This window comes from Condylostylus longicornis, unplaced genomic scaffold (genome assembly GCF_029603195.1).
Source record: "Condylostylus longicornis isolate FDR11 unplaced genomic scaffold, ASM2960319v2 ptg000153l, whole genome shotgun sequence".
NCBI classification, from domain to species: Eukaryota; Metazoa; Arthropoda; class Insecta; order Diptera; family Dolichopodidae; genus Condylostylus; species Condylostylus longicornis.
In genome coordinates this window covers 972,847-997,578 of record NW_026578121.1, presented here as the reverse complement: position 1 = coordinate 997,578, position 24,732 = coordinate 972,847, and the positions used below count along the sequence as shown (strand labels likewise).

The 24,732-nt window shown below is 24.1% G+C and overlaps 1 protein-coding gene across 6 annotated transcripts in view; it reads left to right on the top strand.

Moving 5' to 3' along the window:
* Window positions 1–24,732, top strand: part of LOC129615930 (CUGBP Elav-like family member 2) — a 187,317-nt gene that overhangs the window by 63,201 nt on the left and 99,384 nt on the right. For 5 of the 6 annotated variants that reach the window (XM_055531354.1, XM_055531359.1, XM_055531358.1 and 2 more), the window contains one exon: window positions 16,593–16,987. In XM_055531354.1, coding sequence (XP_055387329.1) covers window positions 16,593–16,987 — 395 coding nt within the window. Of the gene's footprint in view, window positions 1–11,067; window positions 11,318–16,592; window positions 16,988–24,732 lie in introns of those variants that run through there. The other variant, XM_055531356.1, reaches the window with a different exon arrangement.

Sequence of the window (24,732 nt, the reverse complement as noted above, 5' to 3'; positions counted from 1 at the left end):
TTAAAGCACATTATTTTAAGATTGAAAAAATTCAGAATTCAGTATAAATTGTTAAATTAAAATACTGATGAAATCCTAGAAGATGTTAAAATTAAGATTTTATTTAATTTGAGTTTGGAAAGCAGTTTTGTATTACTAATTACAAATACAACGTGCGTTTATCTTTATTATTAATTTTTATAAGAATAACTAATAGAAATTCCTTAATACAACAACTGTAGAAGTGACGAATGACGTGTAATCAAAGGAACGAGTCAAGGCAGGAAAATTAAAAAATTTTTTTCCTCGACTCGAACCAGTGGCCTACCGTTTTCTTGACAGACGCACTACCAACTGAGCTACAGAGGAATGAAGAATTTTCCGGCACACTTTACACTTATCATTTAATTAATTTTCACATTGCTTTACAGTAATCTACATTTGTTTACATGAGGTTGCTGTATAAGTATGTTCAGCAGTTGTATAAAAACATTTCCATAAGCAGTTTTGTGTTTTTTTAGCGGAATTTGATATATCTGCCAGTTTCTTCATATAATGTTTTCAAAATTCATTTAAAAAAAAATATTCTTCTATTAAAGATCTATAATTGCTTTAATAACAAAAGTTTTCTTTATCTTAAACAGTAATCAGAGTTTCCAATCATATAGTCGGATACAAACACCGACGGTAGGTTAAAGTGAAACCAATAAGCACTTTTATTTTTTTTTCAATATTCTTTGAAATGTAATAAAAGCACAAAAGCAAATAATACATAAAACACAGACAATCTTTTAAATTAAAAAAATTATTTCATGTCACAATAAAAAAATATAACAGATTGTACAAGAAGTGAACACGAAGAGTAGGAATGAAATTGTTTAAATTAAAAATTAAAAATTTTATTTTAATTGCTTCTTAAATTATATTTGAAGGCATACATAGTGTCTATAATAAATTATTTTTAATCCAAATTACTAAAGCATAGTTTTTATTTATCCATTATAAATTACAAAAAATAGTAAACTGTTATACTAAAAAAATAATATATAATTTAATATTTTTGATAATATCTTTAAATATCCCGTATAATATTATGCAGTAAAATTTTAACTATAGCAAAATAAAAAAATTTACGCATTAATACATTTACATACTTAATTTTATACAAATATAGCATATGTAAACGATTATACCTATATACCCAGGTCCGGTTCATTCTTGCCACATTCATTTTTGCCCCATTCTTTGAAATCAAACATGCAATAAATATTCCACAATTTCCCATAATCAATTACTTTCTTGTAAATTTATCAAAATGAATGCAAGATTTGTTATAAAAAACAGCCTGTAATTAAACTTTCAACTTCTCGTTTTACAATCTGTACGTATATAGGCACATGTTATCAACCTAATTCCGCTGTAAAGAGGAAGAAAAAATTTTTTGGAATACACATATTACAATCATAGCAAATGTTTAATTTGCATATATATGGTAGATCCGGCGCTGTCTATACGTATACCTACCTAAATTTACATTAAACAAAATATACTTAAAGTAGTACTCATATAATGAACTTTTAAATTGACTTTGTTATCGATGCTATTTCTGGTGTATAATTGTAGGTACCTAAATAACTATTTTATCCAGTGCGTTTATAAAGTAGAAATATAAGTAGGTAATTAAGTATGTATGTATGTATATAAATTTTATAAAAAATTAAAATCCACACTATATATGTATATCCTTGTATCTTGTGTCTGTACAAGGTTAAATTGTAGATTTTTTGCTATAGATTATTTGTATGTTTGTATGCTTGTATACGATGATGAGAGAAAATTTATTGTGTAGTGATGTTGTTTGTGAATGCCTGGAGGTCTTTGAATTTTTCTTTTTCACTTATTTTTTGTTTAGATTTTTTTTTATATTTTTTTTTCTTTTGCTTTTAATTTTATTTTTGCTTCTATAATGTTTTTTGTGTTTTTTTTTTATTTTGTTTGCATTCTTCTTTATTATCTCTGCGTTATAACAAAAAAAAAACAACAATAAAAAGGAAAAAAAAATTATTTTTTTTGTTATTTTTTGTTTTATTTTTTTTTTTGTTTTTTTGTAAAAGACAGGAGTAAAACAACTTGTTGCTTGTTAATTTTTTTTTTACAATTGTTATTTTTTGACTTAAACAATTTTGATTTTCATTTGCATTTTTCTATATTATAGTCTTTATTAATGAAAACAAGCTGTTTTTATTTATTAACTTATACATATGTATGTACACATGTATATACATATGTATGTAATTACATATACACATTATTTTCTAGTAAAAGTAGATAATTACATATATTTTATGCTTTTTAATAAATTTTATTAATATACAAGTTTTGTTCTAGTTGAAATTTTAGTTCTTGCCAAAAGAAAATCTTACCAAAATACCAAAAAATAAAAATTATTTAATATTAATGAATTTAAAATACTTAATGTGATTTATGGGGATAAAATTACGAGAGAATTAATATGAGAGAATATATTATAATTAAAAAATTTCTCACATTTCTCTTTAAATTTTTCTTCTCTCTTGTAAATGCAAAATGTAAGAAAAAAATGATGAAATTGTGTTTATTTTCCATTTCTAGGAGGAGTAAAGGGCAACCGTAGTTTTATATGATTAAATTAGTTATGTACGTTTATTTCGGACGGCTCCGTAAAACTAATTTGCTGATACACCCGCTGATATTCTCTATAGTCCATCCGTATTCTTATTGTGAAAACATTGTCAATTTACCTCATCCATACTCTAGGCATCAAACAATCCTCTTCCAACCGTTTTTCGAATTTAGACACAAATAATTTAGTAATAAGTGGTTAAAGTGAATTGCCCGTCGATATTCTCGAATTTGGTCTGTACATCTCATTTCTAAATTCGAAGTAATTCTCCTCAATGCAAAATATATTGCTAATTTGTGGTATTCTCTTAGTATGTTGCTCGAATTTTCTGCTTCTCCTGTTTGTGTTTGTCGACTGTAAGTATTGAAATTTAGTTTAAATTTGAGAATTTTGTTTTAAAATTCATATTGTTGTTAGCGACACTAGTTCCTATTGTAGTTAGTCTATTGTTAGCAACTTTTTTTAGAAATATTTTTAATATATAATTTTGAATAAAAACAGACATAAAAATTTTTGGGAAACACATTCGAATAATTCTTCACGTCATTAACTAAACTCAATATGGGCACATTTATTGCAAATTATTAAAAGTTTTTAATTAAAAAAATTTTTGAGACAATGGTGGTCACAAAATTTTTTTTTATAAAATTATACACCTCGCCTCCCATATTTATGATTTTAAATGAAAATACAATTTCATTTTAGTTGGCAACACTCCTACATATATTTTTTTAATTTGAAAAGAAAGAAATAAATAAATGAATTTATTATGTATACAATAGAATAAAATTTCCTAGACTTTTTATATTATTATCCTTTTTGTCTGATCTTAATTTACTGATGTAGTTTTAGTTAGCTATTATTTTTTTTTGTTCTTTGTTATTTTCTCTGTTTTTATTTACTTTAGTGGTTTACCTTAAAAACTTGTTGTATTATAGTAATAGGGTATAACAGTTACAAAATAACTTATTTAAAATATAAAAATAAAATATTATATGAATACTAAAAAAAAAAAAAGAAGAGAGAAACAAAAAAGTAATAAACTTGTAAAGGGCAAATAAGCAAACTAACCTTCCACTGGAAAAATAAGTTGTAAAAGTTAGAACAAAATTAAGTATAAGAGAAAAATAATAATAAAATTGTAAGTAATAGGAAAGAAAATAAAAGGAGGAGGAAAAAGATAGAAATATATTTTAAATACACATTCAGACCAACACACACACACACATACACAGGAGACAGGAATATTAAAAATTTCTAAAAGGAAAACGCAAATCTTAATGACTTTTTCAATTTGTTTACCGAAAGGAAAAAGATTTTTCTTATATTGTTGTCCTCTTCTTATTGTTGTTGTTGTTTTCATTGCTGTTGGTGTTGTTACTGTTACTGTTGTTGTTGTTGTTGTGATAATAGTTGTTGTTGATTTACTTTTTTTTGTTGTTTTTGTTAGTCTTTTATTTTTAAACTTTTCTTTTGCTATTTGTGTTTTTTATTTTTTGTTTTTTGAGGATCTTCTTGAATAATTTCTGATTTTTGTAAGATTTCTTTCTTTTTTTGTAACTTTTGCTATTTTTTTTTTTTGGTTTTCTTAAACTTTTCTTATTGTTGTTGTTGTTATTGTTGTTCTTGTCGCCCAATCGTTGTTTCTCTTTTTTTTTAGTTTTTTATTCAAAGTTGATTTTTTTTTTTCTATACCTACTTCTATAATATCTTCTTGTATACTCTCTTATAATAAATCACAATACAATGGACTGTTGTTGACCCAGAAATTGTTCTTGAAAAGAATAAAAAAGAGAGTGTAAAAAAAAAAAAAATCAAGCAAGCCTCCAATTTGTTTTATTTTTGTTCTTATTTTTTCAGCTTTTATTTTATGGCCCCTTATACTCTTGTAATATTATTCTTATATTATTCATAAAAGATTAAATGGTAGAAAAATAGAAGAACTACAAAAAAAAAAAACAGACTTGAACAACAGACCGAAACCGAAACAAAAGTATAAGAAGAAAAAAAATAAAAAAAATTAAATAGAAAAGGAAGTTGATTGTAGAAAATAACAGTACCTATACACAATATTATACAAGAGACGAACAAACAAACAAACAAATAAGCATAAAAGAAAATATTGATGTTTAAAAAATAAAAGACTACTGCTGTTTCGACTACTGTTCTTGTTTACTTTGAATTTGAGGAGGATACTTTTATTCTTCTTATACCTTTATCCCTGTTTCCGATTCCGCCCCCCGCCCCCGCCCTCTTTCTCCTTACTTCTATTTTAAACTAATATAATTTAAAAACAAAAAAATAAAAACAGAAACAAAAAACTTTTTTTTTATTTTTGTTCTTCTTTTGATTTTCTTTCATTTGTTATTGTGAATATGCTTTTGTTGTGCACAATATAAAAGAAGAGAAGAGTGTACTTTAGAATCAAAAATGATTTTTTTTTCTTCTCTTAACATTTTGTTACACTTTTGTTATTCTATTTCTGGGAGCTGTTAAGTGGTTCCTTCGAACCATTCATTTTTCTTTTTTTTTTCTATTATTTTTTGTTCTTCATTTAATTTTTTACATTTTTTCTTTTCATTTAATTTTGATTTTGTTTTTCTCTGTGTATTCATTTTGAAAATATTTTTTACCATAAAATTTTTTTTTCCTGTTTTGTATTTTCAAAAAGACAACCTTATACGATACAAGAATATTTTATAATTTTCATTATATGTACATGTGTCCTACGCTTTGTATTTTTTGAATAAAAGAAATTAAGAAACAAAAAAGCAAAAAAATGAAAAAACCACTATCCTTCCACCACACCATTTTACTCTATATCTACATATTATATACATATATACAAAGGTCAATTTCAGATTGAAAGAAAATTACATACACTGTACACTACTAAAAAAAAATCAAAAAGAAAAGAAAGTACATAATAAAACGAAGTAAATTGTACTTACACTATTAAGAAAATATAATAATAATGTAAGAAGAAAGGACTTAAGAGTGACTATATAAAGTAAATACACACAATATGCCATAGATGTGATGTTGAACTTTGAAGCCTTCTTAAAAAAAAAAAAAACTTTTCTTGATTTTCTTTTATATTTTATTATACCATATTATTTTCAATATGTCCATGCACACATAAAATTTTATGTATATAATATGTAGGCGTTTTATATACATCTTTAGTATAGTCATAATTAATTTGAACTGTATACTACTTGCTTTACATAATATTCATATTATATTATTATTTTATACACCTATATACACTCCGACAAAAATATTTACTTATACAAGTTTGCGGAAATTCAATGTATACGGAGAGAATATATATGTATATAGAGAGTATTCAAATTAAAAGCCTTTACAAAATGAAATACTCGTATATTTGCTGACATACACATTTGAGTGCACGCTGCTTATATATACGTACATTATACATTACGTATAACGTGTTAGAATAAAGACTAGAAAAGTTTAGGTACATATGCTAACGGAACGGAAATGAATTATGAGGCTCTTATTGTTTTTTCTTCTATATATAATGTATAACACTTTACAAGATATAATGGTAAAAAATTATATTTGATACAAGAATTAAAAACTCACATATTTTCAAATGTGTTAAAGAAAATTATAAACAATAATATGAAGTAAATAAAAATATAAACACTTTTATTTATATTGTACTCGTATATTGTATATCGTATGTTATATGTTGTATATTATTTGTATATCGTATATTTTAAATAGAAGTTAAGTATTTATAGTTTAACCATTGAATAAGAATTTAACAAAGTAAATTGTATTTTTATTTGGAATGTTTGTATATAGTTCTGTTAGGCAAATAGAGAAGACTATTTAGTAAGGACTATACGATTTGTCATTCAAGTCATTCAGGAAATTTTCAATATGTAGATATTTTTAATAATTTAGTAAAAATTTTGTGTAATTTTGTAATAAATTTTAAAATTCTGAGTTTTATTTCTAAAGTTTTGTACTAGTCACACGGGTCAAACAAATCTAACTAGAATCGAGCTGAATAATTGGCAACAATTTGACCATTACAGATTATACGGGCTGGGAGGAAGTAACTCCTTGTTAAAAGTATATAATATAGGGGTAATATTTTGTGAGTACCTAAATTATATTTTATGGAGGAATAAAAATAGAATATTGAAAACAAAATAATATGTGAACTTTTAATGTTCAAATTTTTTAACTTTCATATACGTGCTTTTACGTATAACAATAAATTTATAATTTAATAAAAAATATTTTTGCATTAGTTATAAACAATATAAAACATAAAAAATTCAAATATACAAAACATAAAAATTCAATTTAATTTTTTTTATCATATGTGTCGAAACTTTTGTAACCAGTTAAAGAACTATTGACTTTCTTGTATAAAAGTTTTGGAATTTTGTTGTATTTTTCTGCTTTTATACATATTGTGAATTGCATATTGTAAGTATACATATAAATACACTTGTACTTCTTGAAACATAAAATTATAAAATAAAGTAAAAATATAATGTGAAAAATATGCAAATTTTTTTATAAGTTTTTATGCTTTGAAAATTTAAGGGTGTTTTTAATTAATTTAATTTCAACACTTTACAATTTAATCAATTTTCCAAAGTATATACATGTAGTTGTTAAATAATAATTGTAATTATATTTAAATTAACTGTTATACTCGTACATAATGTTAAGGTAGTTTAAAATATATAAGAGTATGATAGACGTTAATCGAACAAATTGTTTGTGTGGACTATGCTACATGCACTTCACATATATTTTTAATGCAATAGGGTGTAATATGCATGTAGTAGTAATGCCTCTCTTTTAATCAAAAGAATGATCATTGTGTGTTTGTTTTCAAAACGAAATCATTCATATTTTCCAAAATGCATCAAAGTTTAAGTGTGCTTATTTATTATATACTATTTTTTAAAATAGAGCCACAAATTTAAACAATCTACTCCGAAAGTTGCCAATTTTTTTAATAAAAACCAAAATATATAAATGATGCGTTTTGGAAAATTTTAAAATATTGCCCGCTGCACGTATTGGGAACATAGGATTTTCTTTGCCATTTCTGTTATGCAATAGATGGCAGGAAATACGAATTGAGTAAATTTGAATAAAATATTCTTGTTACCCACACAAAAGAGAAATTTCGTAGGAGTTTTTTTTTTGCAAAAAAACAAAAAAAAAATTTGTTTTATAGAAAATTCAAAATTTATTTTATTAAAATTTTATAAAATTGTATGCATAATGTACACACGTTCGTACACACATAGGATTGTAATTAATGTAAAATTAATGAAAAAGTTTTTAAATAAAAATGGTTAATTAAAAAACAAAAAAATTTACTTTAGGTATTTTTCGAAATTAACGTAAACTTTGATAATGAGTTAAAAATTTTGTTGAAGAAGAAAGTTTGTTTATTTGGTGCAGTGATTCGTAACTTTTTTTTTTTTCAAATTAAAGCAGCTCAAATAAAATATTTTTAGTACATACGTGCACTACATACTAAAACAATAGTGAATAATGTAGTTCAACAACATAGATTTTACGTTTATCATGTGTCACATAGTTGAAGACAAAACAAGAGTGATTATCCGCAGCGAAATGTCAAAATTCGTGTAGAATATTGAACAATGCCCAGAATCAAAAAAAAATAACCGACACGAATAGTCTAAATTCCTATTTTACCTCTGGCGGACTTTTTCGGCATTATCTGGTTTTATGTGTGTATGATATTATATACAAAATATTGATCAAGTAATTTTGTCGTTACGCTATTGAGCTACCAATAGCGTAACGACAAAATTACTTCTTCCTATTGCTTTTACCAATAGGAAGAGTATGTTTTAGTTTTAATTATACTACATAATTAACATACTGTATAATGTTATTGTTGAATAACAAATATTTTATTAAAAATAATAGAACAAAAAAAATAAATTTAAACAACTAAGTGGTGCTTTGAATACTTACATAGTTACGCTCAATAAATGCTTTTCAATTCAACTTTACCTTTCCAAATTTCACAAGTAATGATAAAAGTTGGTCATTACTACAGTTGATAGACTAAATTTTTTTACTATAAAATGTATAGCTATTTAAATTTCTTATTACTCTGGTATATTTACGAAGTTGTTGGCAAAACTTTGCTATAAGCTGCTATATACTGTATACGCTGCCGTGTATATTATACTACCCATTAAAATATCATCTGCTTAATTTGGGAAAATCAAGCGGTGCCCATCCATTGCGTTTGACTGATACTGAGTGTTCCGCGTCACATTTGTTTTGGATAGGATTTCCTAAATGTTCGGTCCAACTCCCTTGGAAATATTTCAAGCTCTATACTTGGAACAGGAATATTATCAGCGGGAGGCTACAATAAGTCGCGAATGACTGCTGGGGTTCGATAGAAATCCTCTTGCCTCACTCGGTTCCCTTAAAAATCTACAATCTACAATATTGTACTATATTCAAGATAATTTTGTTTTAAGTTTAGTACATTTGTAAATGCATTACAAGTACAATTAAATTTTTGCTCTAATCCTTTTTAGGTTTTTTAAAAAAAAAAAAAATAATTCAAAACTAAATGTTTAACTTAATTTGAATAATAAAAAATTGAATTTTATTTTATTGGTATGCAACAGTAATTAATTAAATTTTTTCTTTATTTCACATTACTGGCATAACATTAACTTTCTTATATATTATTATGAATATAGGGCACAGCACTGAAATAGTTTTTTTGCAATTTTTCGCTTCGTTTGATTTTACTCACAATATTATGACAATTTTGTATACCCCATGTATAAATGTATGTGTATAACATTTATATATATCTATATATTAACTATATTTAAATATATGTAATATTTATTTTGTTTAAATTTCAATGTTGGTTAAAAATTCTTTCTTTAATATTATTTATACATATGTGTGTGTGTTTGTATATGAATGGAGATTTATTATGTACTTTCTTCTGGTTTCATTTTCATTTAGATAAACTTTAATTAGGATTTTGTATTAAAGAACTGCCTTTAAAGAAATGCCCAATTAAGAATTTGATATACAAATTTCGAGAAGCATCACATTAATATTATAAAAAAATATATATGTATAGGAAAAGTTATAAGGTTTTCTTGAAAATTTAAAAATATATTGTATTAAAGTTTTCTCATTTTAAGAGCAAAATTCAAAACAAAACACACAAAAAAAAGGGACATTAACCCTTCTAATTTTAATGTCTATTTTTTTTTTTATAATAGTGCTGTTAAGGAAATAAAAGTCACTCAAGAATTTATTGAACAATTAAAGTTTTTTTTAATGTAAAATAGTTTTAGGAGATAGTAAGTGTATCATGTAATTTAATTCATAACAAATATACAAGGTGATCTAGATTTGGTGTTAAAGTTCTCGTGAATGATTCCTTGTAATGTTTTACGGGAAAACATTATAGTATAGCCCTCTTTACTATAATGGAACGTTTGATGGTAGCCCCATCACTCTGGGACGTTTGATGGTAGTTTAATGGTAGTTCAAAAAAATCAGATTGAAAATATTCTGTCTGTTACACGCAATCGTGTTGTTCGTTATGCGTTGTTCTCGATGTGTTATACAGAACTCTCTTCTTTTCATTTTAAACGCCCTAAATAACGGTTAATGTCAATAGTTAATCTCGGGCTTACCATTTTTCATATGTAATTTTCATGTTATACGTAATTTTTATGCTATGCTATTGATTATTTAACTTGAATTATTTAAGTTTATTTAACTTGAAGCTTAGTTATAATAATAATAATAATAATTGTCAATTTATTTAAGGACAGCAGTTCTCTGTAGAAAATTTCTGTTAAAAATAAATTAAGGTTTCGGGTTATATTTAATAAATTTTCATTTAAAATATAGTTTTATTTACAAAATGGCACTTATAAAAATTAAAGCAAATTTTACAATTTTTAAAAAAATTACCGAATTTCTTTGATATATTCAATTGGTACTTTAATTAATTCAATAAGTATATATAAGTATATATATATATATATATATATATATATATATATGCAATTAATTTAAATACAGGAGCTGGTATGAACGGAACGCAATGAATGGAATGGAAATATTTATTATTTTTCTTTTGCCAATTCAATCTTTTAAAAAATTATATTATATGTAATAAAAAAAAAATCTTCGAAAAAGTTATTTACGCCAAAAAGGGTTAAAATATTAAAATTGCATTCAATTAAATTTTGACAAAACAACGGCTTCTATCGATTTTAAAGAGAAACATTCATTCTTTTCGGTTTTACCTTTCGAAGAATATAGACAAAAAATTTGAATTGTCCTTTTATTTCGTGAAAAATCTTTTCTTTTCTTTGCTACAAAAGTGTCGGTGTTAATTTAAATTCATACGTTCGTCTAATTTATATATTGCATATATTTAATTTAATTACATATTGAACTTGTAAAATATTATATTGATTTTGTATTTGAGACGCGTGTCCAGTTAAATTAAAAAAAAATTTTTTTAGTGAGTTATCTATTTTAATTGTGTCTATTAAATATGGAGATGATATCAATGTCAAGTTTTTTATCAAGAAGTAGATCAATTTTTGATGCAATGTATGAAAAAGATTTATACAAGTGAGTATTTTCGGAAAAATTGAAAAAAAAAAATTTTAATTTTTGAAAAACTTTTTGAAATTAAAAAATGAAAAAAATAAGTTAAACTTAAAGAAAAGTTTTAAATTTAAAAGAACAACTATTATACGAAGCGAATTGGAAAAAAAGAAATAGAAACGAGAGAGAGAGGAAGAGAAAGAGGGGAAATTGTATTATATAGTTTTGAATTTTAAAGTAGAATACAGTAGTCAGTCAAAAGTAAAGCGTATATAATAATTTTATGAGGGTACTTAAATATATGTATATGAGTAAATATGCTTTTTTACTGTTTATGTTATATTCAGAGAGAATGAGAGTTTTACAACGGTATTTGAGTAATTGATTTGAATTGTTGTTTTATAATAATCTTATTAATGAGAAAGAATTAAATATTATTGTTATTGTATGTTATTTTACTGTTTTAAATTTTGACATTTTATTAATTGCTAAACAGGTAAATAATATAGGGTGGGATGAAAATAACAAAATATTTTTCATATATTAATTTCAAATTATATTAATGTTGTTTTATTAATGAGATTTTTTTTACACAATCTTAAACTCGCAATTATAATCATATTATATAATTGCTATTTGCAACCATAGGCTCGTTCTCATTTTAACAAACAAACAACTATAATCATGACGGTGTATGTCAATATTACAATAAATATTGTGTTTTGTGTAATTAAGATTTCCTTTAATACAATTTTGTTTCTGGTTTAGAAGGCAAATCAATCTAAAAATCCTATTATAATAATTAAATAAACTCTTGAATTTAAATATAACGCGTTGAGGTATTTACGAAAAAAGAAACTCCCAGACATGGTTCTGGCAGACATGTAATTTTTGAGTTTTGCAATTACTGTTTAACTGTTTTACTGTTACTAAAATAACTAAATTATTTGAAATCACTAAATTACAATTAGTTTGTAAAAAAATTAAAAACTTTTTGATTGCTTAATTGAATGCGATCATACAGTTGCATAAATGCAAGCTTGAAAATAAAACTACAGATCAAGCAATTACAAAACTAAAAATTGCATGTATGTTCTTACCGAATTTATTCTTAATTTAATTAAATTTCTTAAATTTTTTAAGTTTTTGTTTAACTTGCTTGTTAATTAATATTAATTTTAATTAATATTTGTATAACAATTTCGACATAAATCTTAATTATACCAAATAAAGTACTTTAACCTGAGTAATTAATTTAAGTTGTTTTTTTTTTGAATCACAGTGTACACATTTTTAATTCCGAATTCAAAATTTCTAATTTAAAATTTTCGTAAACTTTGATTTAGAGAGAGAGAATACTGAATTTTGTGTACTCTCTAGAGATTCTTTTTTGTTTTCTCTCTATGAAAATTATTTTATAAAAATCTAATCAGGTAGAAAAGCATTCTAATAGAAAAACTCTTATACATTTCATTTTCATAAAATATGCATAAGTACATTGCTATATACATAATATGTACATTATGATGAATTAAAAATAGAGAATGAAGAGAGTCCAAATTAAAAATATTTTATATGGATTCTATTTCCAATGTTTTAAAAACTGAATTAAACAGTTTTTTTTTTTTATCAAAATTTTAAAATTTTTGTTGTTAATTCCAACAAGTTTATTTATTATACATACATAGATAGTTGAAATTAAAAATTTTTTGATGAAAACAGTGCTGCCAAAAGTGAAGATTTATTTTCAAAATTAAGATTTTTTAATGCTACTTCAATTTTTCAAAATTGAAATTTTTTCCATTTTTCTTCCATATTTTCCAAAGTTCTCCAAAAAGTATTGTGGCCAAAAAGTCAATTTAATAGGCAATATATTCTCCGCTTAATTTAAATCTATATTAATCCGTTTGGCGTGTTAGCTAAATCCGCATACGGCTTGATGTCTGATTTGGATCGGATTGAAATCATGATATTTTGGCTTCCTACTTTTTTTAATTTAACTTCATTTGAAGATCTCAAAGAGTTTTGTGAAGATTTTTTTTTCATCAAATCTTCAAAATGAAGATTTAATTTAAAAAAAAATGAAGATATTTGGAATAATCAATTTGGCAACACTCGGATGAAAAGTATAATTTTTTGTAAATATGAGTAGTGTACATGGGTCTGCATGTGTGTGTGGATATATATGTATATAATGTGCATATGGTTGCAGAAATTTTTATTATTTTAATTACCGAAATCTAAAATGTGTACAAAAACAAAAAAAAAAAAATGATTCCTTCCTTTTTATTTTCAAATCTGACGTTTCTAAATTAAAAAAGTTTTTTGAAATTTTTCAATTAAAACTTTCGTGTATGTACACACAAACACATAATTTTTTTTTTCGTTTTTAATTATTTTTTCTTCTCATTTTCGCTTTTTCAATTAAATTAATTATTTTAATCGTAATCAAAGTCAAATATTTTTTTTTTTGTCCAATTTCAATTCATAATTTCAATTTTTATTTTTCAATTATAATTAATGTTGTTCTTGTAGAACAAAATGTATAGAACAGTAATAATATTATTTATGTATAGGTGCTTGTGCCTAAATAAATCATTTTAATATAAAACAATCGAATTTTATTATATTGAATAAATAATTTTTTTTTTTTTTAGAGAAATTCAAAAATGATTTTCAAAAAATAATTGAAAAATATATCGAAGTAATGTGTGCGCATTAGTGTATCATATTGTCATAAATTGTGCTGTAGTTCTAAAAAGTTTTTATATTTACTTTCAGTACGTAAAATAAATACCAGTTGTTTGGTTAAAATGCCCTTTAAGACACTCGGAAAACCCAAAACAATTTAAGTGAGAAATAAATTATTGACAATGCAACTTGCAAGCTTCTCTGATTCTGCGGTACTCACTACCGAATATTATTGGTAAAAACGCATATTTTTTCTCTTCAACATTTTGCTTTAATGTTGATAAACAAAAAATATATAATTTTTTATTTAGTACCATAATTCTTTTTCAAAAATCCTGGTTAAGTAAAAATTCATGCTTAAAACTTTGAAAAATTTTTGACTTAAATCATACATTTCGGTCTTATACGTTAAACACATACCACATACAATCTATAAACAACACATACAACCTATAAAATGTACAATGTACATAATAATAATTCAGCCTACACATATATACATACATTTATTGCAGAATTGAAGTCTATACCTATATAGATATAATTATATATCTAGTGTGTTGTATGTTAGACATTCCCGAGAACTAAAAGTCGTAAACTTGAATTCCGATATATACTTTTTAGTCAACTTTGAAGAACTTTTAACTTTATTGCTCTGAATTATAAGTTATAACAAAAGAGTATATTAAATATTTTTTTTTTCTTCTATTTTTATTTTTTAAATTGTTAAATCTTGGAATTTCCGCCATTTTTCTTGTATTTTTCTGTGTGGATAACCTCTTTTTTTCCATTTTTTTTTATAAAAAAACCATTTGCAATAGTAATTTTTTCAAGTTTTCTACTGAGTTTTCTTAACTTTTTCATTTATATTTTTATTTTATTTAAAAAAAAAAATAAAAAAAAAATATTAATATAAGTCTGAATTTGTGTATGTGTGTGCATGTTGTATGTGTGTATGGTTTTGTGTTATTTAAAAGTTTTCGTTTTAAATTTTAATAAATTTAAAATTTTCTTTTTTTGTATGCGTTCCCATATAAAGTCAAAATGCAATTTTTGTGCAACATGAATGAAAAAATGAAAGAAAAAGTTTTTAATTTTTAAATTTAAGAAAAAAAAAGTGACACTTGTGAAAAAAAAAAAACACTTTTGGAATTTTTTTTTTGTGTAAAGTATAAAAAGATGTTCCATTTTTCTTTCTTCTTATTTTGGTTTTTTATAGAATTTCGGGATGAAAATTCTATGCATTTTTTTTTTTGAATAAGAATTTTTCTTTTTTATTGTTTTAAAATAAAATTTTCATTATTTTTTTTTTTGGATTTCCAAAAAAAATAAGAAATTCTCTTAACTTTACATAACAAAGGAATAACATTATTTTAGTTATGAAATTAAATTCCATTAAAATGGAATCTCATCTTTTTTTGGTTTTGATTTTATAAAGGATATTCTAGCATACAGGATATCATATAAGATCAAATATAAAATTATGTCTTATACCCAAATTGAAATAGAATTTAATTGAAAATGGTATTAAGGCGAAACCGCTTACGAATTTTCGGTTTTGATTTTGTAATTTCGAATTGGGACTCATTTTCGAAATTACAAAATCACATTTTCGAAATTATAAGATTTTTTTCCAAAAATAATTCGGAAAAAATTTTACAATAGATCATTTCCTTATCCTATTTAGAATTGTCTAATAATTTGACACCCTTAGAATTGTTCGACTATTATCAAATTTTGTCAGATTATAAACTGGAATATAGAGAGTTTAAATGTTGTAATTGCTCTCTAATCTACGAGTATATATACAATTTAAAATTAATTACTTTGAAATTTGAAAAAAAAAAACAAAAATTAGGCGCAAATCCTGCTTCTTCGACTAATCAAAAACTATATAAATTTTCATTGAAATCAAGCTAAATCACACACAATTAAAAAAAAATGTATGAACACTTACTTTTTATTATTTAATCCGTATGGATACACGAGTCGTTATCTTCTTTCATTACTTGAATTTTCATATTACGTTTCGTCTCTTTTTCCCATACATTACATTTGTAGTTTTGTAGTTATGAAATTTCTGTCTGCTTTTTTGAATCCGAAATTTTTTTGAGGTAAACGTTTGAATCTGCTAACGCTAAAGGAAATCAAAATTTTGTTATTGAAAAATGAATCTCAGTGTGGTCTGAGCCAATCAGCTTAAAATTATTATTTAAAAGAGCTTAAATAATTTATGAATATTTTAATTTAAAAAAAAAATAATTTACCATAATATCAAATACTTTTATTGTTCATTATTATACTTAATTTAATATTAATTGCACACAATATGAATAATAATCTTCAAAAAATGTTTTTTATATTTTAGCTATTATTAAATAATTTAGGCCCTCAACTCGTTTTACATATACATACATCCATATAATTTATATATATCGCATAATTATATAATATAATAATTCTGTTTTAGAAAAAAAAATAACTAAAATTAATTATTATAAAATAATTTTAATAAATTAATTATTACCAATTTTATCAATACAATATTTATAATATTATTATATAACATATATTTTTTTTTCTCTCTCTCTCTCTATTATATTTTTAGTGGATTAATTATGAACTCAAATAGCAGTCCAACGAGTTGCAATAATCATCTTAATAATAATAATAACAATAATAATAATAATAACATATCGAATAATAATGATGCAACTCTATGCAATAACAACAATAACAATAGCAACCATAACAACAACAATAATAATTCATGTAGTCCGAAACATAATTTACAAAATAGTTTGGTGGAAGCATGTAATCAAATTAAAAATGAAATCAATCATTCGAATGAAAAAGAGCAACCGGATCCGGATAATATAAAAATGTTTGTCGGTCAGGTTCCAAAATCAATGGATGAGGAACAATTAAGAGAAATGTTCGAAGAATTTGGTAGAGTACATTCAATAAATGTTTTGCGGGACAAAACAAGTGGTGTTAGTAAAGGTAATAATATAAAAAAAAAATTTATTTATTTTTACATTTTATTTTAATTTTTAATTTTTTTATTTTCCGCAAATATAATATAATTAAATTTTTAATGGTATTTAAATTTAAATAATTATGAAAAAAAAAAAAAAAATGTAGAAAATAAATTTAAAATATCAATAGGAAATTAATTTGAGTAAAATGTTATTACCCCTTTGGCGCCATACTTGTTTACTACACATTGTTGGTAAATTTAAAACAAAAAAGAATTCATTGCCAGAGGAGCAATTTTTTATTATAAACCTATAGTAAATATAAATTTATTTAATTTGAAAATGGTGTAGCTTAGTTATTAAAATTGTTATTAAAGTTTGTAATGTGATTTATACATTTCCTTTTCAATTCGATCCAAATTTTCTATGGGCCTAGATAAATTTCCCATTAATATTTTAAATTTTTCCGTGATTTTGATTTTAATTGCAATTTTTCGAAAATTATATAGTCCTGCGCGGTTAACAAAAAGCAAATTTTCTAAAATAAAGAAAACCATTGAAGTTTTTAGAAATTTTGTCAAAATTAAATTATAATATACGGCCTTGTAGTAATAAGCGCCCATATTCTTTCATATCTATAAAAATATTATATTGGTAAGGTACTAATTATTTTCCCAGTAATCTTTTAAAGATTAGATTTAATATATTCTTCCTCCTTAATGATTACTCAACAGACATAGACATATTCGACCATCCGAGTGTCCGAATTGGATTCGACCCTTTCATATCATTGAGATCGTAAAAATTCATTGAGATAGTTTCACCAATCTTCGAGAAAATAATTCAGATAATTAATATTTCAAACATTGTTGAATACGGGTGCATTCTATACTGTTTTTCGAATAGTTTTGCTCAATGTTCTTTTGGTTTCTCATATTGAGCGCTTACATTTATGATATTACCTGCTGCTAATCATAACTCTAGTTATGATTGGCAGCACGTAACATGCGAGGTCTGAACTTTCTAGGAATTTTAATTATCTTTATAGGTTATATACACCTCAAGTCTCAGAAGTACGAGTATTGTACCTCTCATATTTTCTTTTGTTTTATCCAAAAAATTTTTGTGTCCCTCATATTAATAAAATCTAATCCTTGCTAACTCTCCAACATTTTCTTCTCGTTTCTCATCAAATGATGATGATTTTGCTAGGAAATCTGATAGCCGTATTCTTTGCGTCTAATTAATGATTATTTTGGCTCTTTCGTGCAATATTAATTTGCATGATTTATTGATGCTTGGCTTAAGAAATTTATCTGATATATTTGCAATAATTATTGAATATGAAAGTGACAGCTGATTTTGAAAATTGATTTATCATGAACTGGTTTTAATACCGTTAAATCTTTATTACCTCATGGTACTTTACATTTTATTTCTACTTTGATTTTACAAGGAAGTTTAAAAAAAATTTTTATAAATAATATGACAATTATATGTATCCTATAGTAAACCGAAATAATTTTAATATTATTTTAATTTCTATAATATTTTTGTGTAGTAAAATGGAAAAAATTCTGAAAATTTCATATTTAAAAATTAATGTTATTTTGTTATTATAGTTAAATTAATTGAATATAATTAGCATGAATACTTGTGTAAAATATTGGAACGTACATTGCAAATCTGGTGTATGGTCATAGTTTATGTTCATGATTGAAAAATAAATTTTAAAAGAATTTCTTTTTTATTTTGTTTTTTATTTGATTTTGATATTTTTGTATACGATTTGAAATAATTTTCTATTAGAGAGAGACAGAGTTTTAAATTAAATTGAGTTAAAAATTTTGTGGTAAAATAACCATAATAAAAAAAAAAATTTTTTTCGGCATACTTAACCCAATTTAGGTTTTATTTGTTTGCTTTTCAATTTCGATGTATACATATATATGTATAGGTACATTAGGTATATAATGGTACAATGAAAATTGTTATACAATTATACACATATTATATTTATTCAATTAGGAAAATTAAAGACAATTAAAATTTGACTAATTTGGGAGAATATTTAATTTTTTTTTGTTTTTTGAACGAGGTAATTAATAAATTTAATTTATTTTCCTATAATTTTATGGAAAATATTCATTAATTTGAAAAATTTAATTATTTGACCCTTATTTAATTGTTTTGATATACTTAATGAGCTCTCATGATTTAGATGGTTTTTTTTTTGAAATTTTGAGTTCTTACTAGTTTTAAATGTAGAATTAAATACTAAATAATTTTTGCTTACCATATAATTCAGAATTTATTCTATTTCATATCTGCCAAAGCTAATTTTTAAATTATAATTATGAGGGTAGAAATTTATTCATGTCGAATAGGAAATTAGTTTTCCTATAGTTTTATATTATAATACCTTACGTTCCGTCCAGACATTTATTTTCTCTGTATATGAAAATATGAAACCCATCTACTGGAATAAATATGCCTAATTATTTCTATCAACTGCTCTCCTCTATAGTTTGGTGCAGTTTTAAGTTGTACGACATTTACTAGGCGTAATGTGTTTAAAATTTTATACACTCAAAAATGGTACGCTATAATTATAATACGTTCGTAGATCGAAACAGTGTATAACACTTAAGTATACCACAATTTTTGTTCTTTTCACCAAAATGATCCGCATAATTCATTTTATATAAAAAATTTTGACATTTTTCTAAATTAAAACGTTAAAACAAATTATTCACCACAGTCGTATATATGTATATGGTTTTCGTATAAAGAGCCTATTTGTCATTTTTGAAATTTTTATAATGAATGTTCTTTCTCATTCATATAACAAAAATTTGAATAATACAAAAGAAACCATTTATTTCACTAATTTTTGCTTCTAATTCGAATTGAATAATTAAAAAGGCGATTAATTACCATTTTACACGAATTTTTTTTCCTTATGTTTTACTTCTATGATGGTGAAATAGTATTTTATGTTTCCATTAAAATAGTTCCTCCATACTCAATGCCAATTAATTTCTTTCAATAGTTGAATTTATTTCTATTACGTATGAATAATTAATATTTTTTTTTTCTCATATGGATTTTTTTTTTCATAAATTAGTATGTATACCTTTGATAAGCGACACGACATTCGTCAATTTTAATTTAATAGCAAAATTATAAAATTAAGTTTTTTCCTGTTTGAATAAATTAAAAATCATCGGATTGTCCAATGCGTGAAAAAACGCATAAAAATATTAAATAGGAAATTTTATAAGCTCCACGTTGTAGTACTTATGTAGACTTCTTAATTAAATAATTGTATTAATGAAGTTCTTTGGCGACAACAGAACTATTTGAAGTTTTGCATCATACAGGAAATTTATGGCAAAGTAGGTATTGTTGATATTAATTTTGAAAATTTCAAATAAAATGCAAATGTAAGTCTTTTCACAAGTACCGAATTGATTTTAATTAAATTAATTTAAGTAATCTATTTCTATTTTTGGTTGTGGTTGTTTTAAAAGTTTATCCTGGAAAAGAAAGTGAAAGAGTATAATTAAAAGGGGCAATCCGGTTCATTCCGGTAGATGGCTTGACTTTGATATTTCTGTATACAAACTATTTCGGAATAATTTTAAGCAATAGATTTGTACACACACTATTTCGGAATAGAGTAAGGAATACAATGTTAATAAAAGAAAACTGAAAGACGTGAAAATTTATTAATGATAATGCAGGCTGTAAATTAGATGTGTGATGGTTTACTTTGGTAAATAACATATTCTCGATAATCTTGCCCAAAATTTGAGATTACAAATTTACACATCACAAACATATATTATACGAAACATAGTCACGGAAAATCCTCTGCACAATAAATATTATCTGCACGGAATAAAGTCTGAGTAGAAATCAGATTCTCTGAGTAGAGACAGAGAAAAAAGTTTGATCCATTAAACGACAAATCGCTAAAATCAAAAACAAATTGCTAGCGAGAAACACTGAACGAAAAATCGCTAAAATTGGTAAAGTGGGCGAATTATAATTTAAAATTTAATTAATTGAATTTTTGCAGAAAAATCAGTGGCTCTGACAGTCTTTTGCTGCGATCAAAACTCTGAAATGTAACTTTGAATTGTTAAGTTTTAATTTTTTTATGATAGCCACAATGTCCAAGTTAAATTTGCACAAAAACAAGATCTATAAAAAGTATTGTTTTCCCATATATTTTTAGATCCATTCGAACATGTTTGTTTCTTAAAATCTTATCGTTTATCGATAAATTATTATTTATTATTATATTTCCGTTATTTTTAATTTTACGACTCTTTTAAAAAGTACAAAAAAAAAAAAATTTATGAAGAATTGAGAATTTCAATTTTTATGTTCCTGTTTTGATACTCTCTTCTCTTCGTTCTTTCCGCTTTGTTGTGACACAAACAAAATAATAATAAGAGCGAAAAAAAAAGAGAAAATGTTTTTCATATTTAACAATTTAATCAAGTTTTTTTTTTGTTTTTGTTTTAAATGTGTCAATTCCTTAAATTATGTCTTTATATGATTGCATATTCCTTTTTATTTTATAATATTATTGTATTGTTTCAGGAAAAAACAAAAAAAAAATTATTTTTTTTGTTAAAAAAAAATAAAACTTGAATAAAAGTTTTCAATGTTTGTTGTATTTTTTTTTTTCTTCCAATTTTATATTTTTTTTTGTTTTTTTTTTTTGTTCATAATCCTTCTATATACATAGTAAAATAATGTTGAAGAAAAGAATACAATAATAAAATAAAAAATTTTTATTCGAATAGGATGCGATTGGTGAGAGTAGAAATTGGATAGGTAGAGGGGGAGGGGTAAGAATGTGAAACATTGAAATCAGTAAAAGAAAAAGTGTAGTTAACTTTTATTTGATAGAAAAATCGTTATTTACGATTTTCCAGTTCAAGAATTTATAAGAACAATATAAAAACTACAATGTGACAAACAGAAATACCATTAACACGGAAATGTCTTGTTTAAAACTTTTGTTTTCGAAAATTCTTCTTTTTAGATATATAGACGATGTCTTAAACTATTTGTAAGGAATTTAAATGATACTGGATTTTAAGAAATTTATTTATTTATATATAGTTGTGCGCTTGCCAAAAATTTAAAGTATATTATAATAGATTTTAACGATTAATTTGGAATTTATTTTCTAGGAATTTGCTCTCTCTCATACGCTAATCAAATACCACTTTTTGGTATGCTTATTAAAATAATGCAATTGACACTATTCTGAGCGAAATGATAAAAGTACAACAAAATTAGAAAACTACGATTGAATACAAAATGGAATATCTGGCCATATCCATTCGTGGTTAGTGTAGGTAGAACAATAATTTTGAAATTCTTGAAGACCTAAGAATGACAATGTTCTTTGTTAATTCATTGCCAAGTACGTTATTGCATTGCAACTGTAAATATACTCTTTGAATTCTGCAAACATTAAAAAATCAAGGCTTACTTTTTTTATCGTAAACAAATATCGTAAAATATCGTAAGAATATCGTAAACAGATATCATTTATTGAATAAATTAATCGATGAAATTAAGCTTTACCTTGGTTAAAGTTAACGATTTTTTCATATCTTCTAGAATAATTGCTTCAAAATAATAAGCAAGATTTTCATTTTCTTAAACTCATGTCTTTGAAATTGCATTTCAAATTTCTATATGAAAAGAAAGAAATAATAAAAGTAAAATATCTGCGTCTTATCAGGAAATATAATCGTAAATTACGCTGTAAGCCGTAATCGTAACATATCACAATTATATTAAGTTTCCTCCTAACGTTATGCAATATTTAAATAATAAAATAATAATGTTTAGTGTTTTTTTAATTTATTGTTTAATGAAAAATGTTGTTTGCATATTCTACAAACTAAGTAGTTGGATTTGTTTTTCTTAAATGCTTGTTACATAATTATATTTTTACCATAAATTTTTTTTTGTTTTTTAGTCAGATTTAGCGGTAAAATAACTTAACATGCAATTTATAAGGGTTTTCAAATTAAAAAGCACAAAAAAAAAAAACTCAATTAAAATATCATATGAATTCCTTTTAATTTTTCTCTCTTCTTTATTCCTTTGTTTACAAGGATAAACTATAACAATGGAATATCGCATTGGCCGAATCTCATTGACGTCAACATATTATACAAACTTTAATATTAATTCATTTTATATATACCTTAAATATATTAAACAATTTTAATCTTCTGGTTTTTTTAATTCAGTTTCAGAAAAAAAAAAACAAAATTATTTCTAAGGCTGTTTTTCAAAATTATTATATTCTCATTCTTTTTTTACTTTTTCATTGTTATATACACATTTAAAGAATAAAAAACTTGACCTAAAAATTTATGTAAAATTTACCTTTCATGTATACCTAATGCCACTAATGTATGTGTTATAATAAGTGTGTATATCCTAATATTTAACAACTATATTATATGATATAAAACCGTTTAAAATATATGGAAATTATCGATTTAACTGTAATTAGACTGATATTGTGGGTTAAAATTTCAAGGCTATATACATAAATTATCTACCCTACAGGTATGTTTTTTATTCTTAGAAAATTTAGGAAAAATTAAAAAAAAAAAAAATTTTAAGTATACGGTTTTGGTATTTTCGCAAAAAACAACGTAAATTTAATTTTTTTATTTGCAAACAATTTTAATATTTTATTATTTTTCTTATAAATGAAGTTCTGTAATCTTAGGTTTAATATGTACTAATAAAGTGCACTAAGGATTTGAATATATAAAGTATTAAAATTAATTAAAAAAAATGCAAATCAAATAAATGTTTTGCAAAATAGCAGATTTTCCTTTTTTTAATAAAACATTGTCTCTTTTATATTATTCTTTTAATAAACATTTTATAATATTGCATAACTTTAGGAGAAAGAAGAATAAATATGATGATGGAATTTTTGTAGTAGAAAGACATTTAACGTTACTAGTCTCCTTTTGTAGAAATTTAATAAAACAATACAGCTTCAGAGGAACAGAGAAATGAGTTGCCGAAAATAGAACTTTGGCTAGGTGCGATAACTTGAGTGGAAAAGAAATTAGTGTAAAGTAATTGTTTTTTTAATGCTTACAAATTGTTGCTCATATTTCTTTATATAAGATGTATGTAATTTTAAGATTAAGAAAAAGTTTTTGAACAAAATTGTTTATTAGTTTCACCTTGTCCCTCTGTTCGTGGGAACGTTCACACAAGCTCTACATCCTTGAAGATAGAAAGCTGAAATTTCATATGTATGTAAATCTATACTAGAAACTTACTCTAAAAGTATAATAGCCCCCCAAAACCCCAAAAAAAAAGGAAATTTTAAACTATTTATAGCAACGAAACCACAAGCATTTTCCAAGTTTGTCAAACGCGGAAACGCTCTAAGCACTGATGAATAGTAAATTAAAGAAAATATTATTTTCCACCTCCATCCATTCTTTTGTTTTTAACCCTCGAAATTTGTATTTTGGCGCCTTATGTTAACTGCAAGCTTTGCCAAATTTCTTTGAAAGCTATGCCATCAAAAAATATTATTATTTTTCTTAACTCATTAACGCCTCTTTCAATTTCTTTTTGTTTTATTTCAAAGATGGCACATAATGCTCATCCTAAATGTATGCAAACTTTAAAATATATTCGAATGAAAGTAATTTTAATAGGGTGCTAGCTATACATAGATTGTTTTTAAAA